Genomic DNA, 3,982 nt, shown 5'->3' on the forward strand with positions numbered 1-3,982 from the left:
TAAGTATTTCTATTTTATAAAATAAAAAATCTAGTAATTTAAATTTTAAAAAAAATAATTTATTATATAAGTTTATTTTATTTAAATATTAGCTTAACTTAATTTATTTTAAAACTTGAGTTATTATTTTATTATATTAAGTAATTACTAACTATTATTCTTATATAATTACTAGTAATCCCTTGTCCTGCTAACATTTAAAAATCTATTATATAAAATTAATTACTATCTACTAACTGCTAAAAATAATAAATACCAGGGGTCCCAGCTAGTAAGCAAATATTATACAACCAGTCCCCGATTACATTTCCTTTAGCTATAGGTGCCTAGGGAATTTCATCAGGAGGTCCTATTAAAGGATTCTTACTAATTCATTAATCTTTCTTTTACTACTTGGCTATATCTAGGTCTATGTAACTAGCGTCGGCGCAATTATTGACCCGCGATCTGCCAGGCCAGTGGAACCATGGCTGGTATTTAACTAGTAAATCTGGGAGATAGTAGGTGATACTGAAAGCCTATTTTATTTCTTATCAACTCGTTCGAAATATTGCAGCTCTCACTTATTTGAGCTATACCTAGTCATTTATTTTTACTTACAAAGCTTGACATAAATTTAGCGTGTGAACGAAAAGAAAGAGCCGCCACAGCAATGATGATGAAAGCAATAACCGCTAACCGCATGACGGTTACTAGACTGCTAAACCTGAGTCTCGGTAGGTCACTTGGCCAAGGCTGCGATATCCAGGATGTGCCCCGGCCGTCAATCACCGACAATGAAATCCTCGTCAGAGTCAAAGCCGTAGCGCTCAACCCGACTGACTACAAGCACATCGATGTTCTGTCCCCTCGGAATAGTATCATCGGCTGTGACTATGCTGGCGAAGTTGTCGAGGTCGGAAAGAAAGCGCTTGGAGATTGGAAAGTTGGAGATCGGGTAGCCGGGATGGTGCACGGCGGCCTCTACCGTGATCGCGGTGCGTTTGCTGAGTACTTGAAGGTTGACGGGGATCTTGCGTGGAAAATACCTGCTGAGATGAGCAACGAGGAAGCGACAACGTATGGAGTCTCGGCTGTTACCGCAATGCTGGCACTTAATGTTCATCTTCGCGTCCCCTGGGCCGATGAAGTCGGCAAGGCACGGCAAGAAGCGTCCTCACAGGCCTTCCCGATCTTCATCTACTCCGGTGCTACCTCCGCAGGTCTCTTTGCAATTCAACTGGCCAAGGCAGCCGGGTGTACTGTTGTAACAACTGCGTCGCCACGCTCTTTTGACCTTGTCAAACGATACGGTGCGGATAGGGTGTTCAATTATCTATCACCCACAGCGGTCGCTGAGATTACAAGAGAGTTCCCTAATATTACGTCTGCTGTGGACTGCTTTGCTGAGGGAGGCTCAACGGACTTTTGTGCCAACGTTATCAAGAACCAAGGTGGGAAAGTAGTCACTTTGCTTGACCGCGGAAAGTCGAAGATACAGGGTGTGGAATACGAGCTTATTCTTGCTTATACATTATTTGGCCGCCCTTTCGAGTTTCTGCAACCAATTGGACCAAAGTTTGAGGCCAAACCGTCAGATCGAAAGGCACTCGCCCGCTTCTACACAAGCTTGCCGCAAGTAATTAAACACTTGAAGCCCGCCCCCATTCGTCTTATCGATGGTGGATTTGACGGAATTTTGATTGGAGTGGATAAACTACGAAAAGGAGAGGCGTCTGGAGGCAAATTTGTTGTCACGATATAGCATGTATGTCCTGATTTTATGTAGGTACATTGTTTATTTCTTAATACAAATTTTCATAGCATCGGCTCGCTGTTTAAGGTCTGAGGGCGGGGTTTGTTAAAGCCTTATGTGTTCCTTCACTGGTGAGGGCTATCTAGGAAGCTAATATCACTACATTTATAGCTTAGAATTTCGCAGCAGCTGCTGTGATTTACGAGGTAGAAAGGCTTAAAATTTCACAACGCTCAAACCTTAAGTCTATTTGATATGAGAACAATTCTCTTATAAAGTGTCTATGGTCAGGTCATGTGGGATGTCTATAGTACCCAGATAGTAAGATCGGCGAGCATTAGACTATTATGTCCAAGCCCCCTGATAGATGCTCCTTCACGGTTCTAAGCCAATGCCTCCTGTCATGCCAAAGCATCATAAAGCCTTCGTAGAGTGAGCCCATTCCTTTATGCTCTATCAGCATTACAACAGTGCACAGGCGCGAGAAACACTTGTTCGCGGGACTCTCAGAGATAGAAAAAAATGTAAGGTTCATCCAAGAGTAGTCTGATACCTCCTGGCATAAAGGTGGGCTATTTCTATTCAATTGGTCCTGTCAAGTTTAAGCCCAGCGGTTTAGATTCGCAACGCTTAGTGGTGGCGTAGCCTCGCCCTCCTTTCTTTTAAGAGATAAAGCGGAGACCCACAAATTTTTTCAAAGTAGTATCATTGACAATTTGCTAGCTAAAAATTGTTCATCTAGCAAGATTATAGTGAGGGGCTTTAGGAAGCCTCCCGGATAATGGCTTATCCCTCTGTCCTACCTTCCCTGTATCTCTAAGGAACTATGACTGTGGCACGAGAGATCACATCGCTCCAGGACTCTTGTTTTGTACCTTTACATAAACTAAACTCGTGACGGGGTTCGGACACGGAACAATGAGTTCAGCGCTTGGCATCAACTTCCAGACGAAGGGCAATAGAATAGCTTATCCACTCCATAGATTGTCTCCACCAGCGTATGAACATACGGCAGCAGATGAGTAAACATTTAATCGAGGAATTTATAATCATTAATACGCGGATTGGTAGCCACTAATTTAGTCGAGAGAATAATACATAGATGCAAGGAAAACGCAATAGGCCACCTTCAAAGTAAGACCATTCATTAAAATACTTTTAATTAAATTAAAGAAAAAAGAGCTTAAAGAAGTAACTTGAAAATAAAAATCTAATAAATAATTAAAAAAGGAGAGAGAAAAAAAATATAAAAAAATACTTAAAAAAAAATATTAATAATAAGTTATTGTAATAGGTAATCTATTGTCTTATACCCAGGAGGAAATAACTTATAATAATAGTTTTAAAAAAATATAAAAAAAATTATATTTTTTTTTTTATTCTTTTAATTAATAGCTTTTCCTTTCTTAATTTATTTATGAGTAAATTATAAATAAGAGTAATTAGGTTATAATACTTAAATAAGGGAAACAGCTTGTAAAATATATATATAGTAGGTATAAGATATAAAACCTTCCTTCTATTTATTTCCATACTAGCCATAATCTCTATTCTACCTACGTAAGTTATTATAATCCACTCTGTGAAGTAAGAGTTCCGGGAAATGTAGCAAGCGAATCTACGGAGCCGTCAATGTCTAGCCGGGCTCAATAAGTGAAGAATGTAAAACAAGAATTTCGTTCAGTAAGCTGTCCAGGAAACCCTTGGTAAACATTATTGTTGCCACTATCATCCCTATTCCCAAATATTATTACCAGGTTATGTAATTATCGATTCATTTTGTCCTATTGCCCTTAGGCACGTGTATAAGCCAGTCGGGTCACCGACTCATCCGGGTCCCCGAGATTTTTTCGGCCAGCCGCGGTGACCCTGTCACGCCCCAGCAACGAGTCCTTCCCAGCTGCTATCCTAACGTCAATCTTCTTCTGTTTACCGGACCTGCAAATTTCCCTTCTCCACTAACAGGGCTTATCTTAGTGTAGGCATACTCCATGACCCGTTTTTATTCATGCCAAGAACGGAGGAAATGAATTGTGCCGGCTCCGATATTTCCTCATGACATTTCGCTCCAAGATATACACTCGGTATGCGTTATTCAACCGATTGATTGCTAGGATCTCGCCACCAGTGTTTTTGTAGACTCTATTGATTACAGTATGATACTTAGTAACCCTTCTGGTGATTTAAGCAATCATGTGGGACATCGTCGGAAGCTAAAAGTTTGTTGCCAATTTCGGGTACTTCTAG

The 3,982-nt window shown here is 40.4% G+C and overlaps 1 protein-coding gene across 1 annotated transcript; it reads left to right on the top strand.

Annotated features, from left to right (window-relative positions):
- Positions 1 to 306: 306 nt before the first annotated feature.
- GGI43DRAFT_303972 (zinc-binding alcohol dehydrogenase family protein) lies at positions 307 to 1,953 on the top strand. The gene has a single exon (XM_083201586.1). The coding sequence runs from the start codon at positions 653 to 655 to the stop codon at positions 1,742 to 1,744; it is 1,092 nt and encodes a 363-aa protein (XP_083055113.1). The 5' UTR covers positions 307 to 652; the 3' UTR covers positions 1,745 to 1,953.
- The last annotated feature ends 2,029 nt before the right edge of the window (positions 1,954 to 3,982 follow it).

The sequence above is a fragment of the Trichoderma evansii genome, assembly GCF_050947405.1.
Source record: "Trichoderma evansii strain SZMC 28006 chromosome Unknown GGI43scaffold_45, whole genome shotgun sequence".
Classification (NCBI taxonomy): domain Eukaryota; kingdom Fungi; phylum Ascomycota; class Sordariomycetes; order Hypocreales; family Hypocreaceae; genus Trichoderma; species Trichoderma evansii.

Coding starts and splice junctions, on each gene's coding strand:
- GGI43DRAFT_303972 (XM_083201586.1), top strand. CDS start 653: ATGATGATGAAAGCAATAACCGCTAACCGCATGACGGTTACTAGACTG.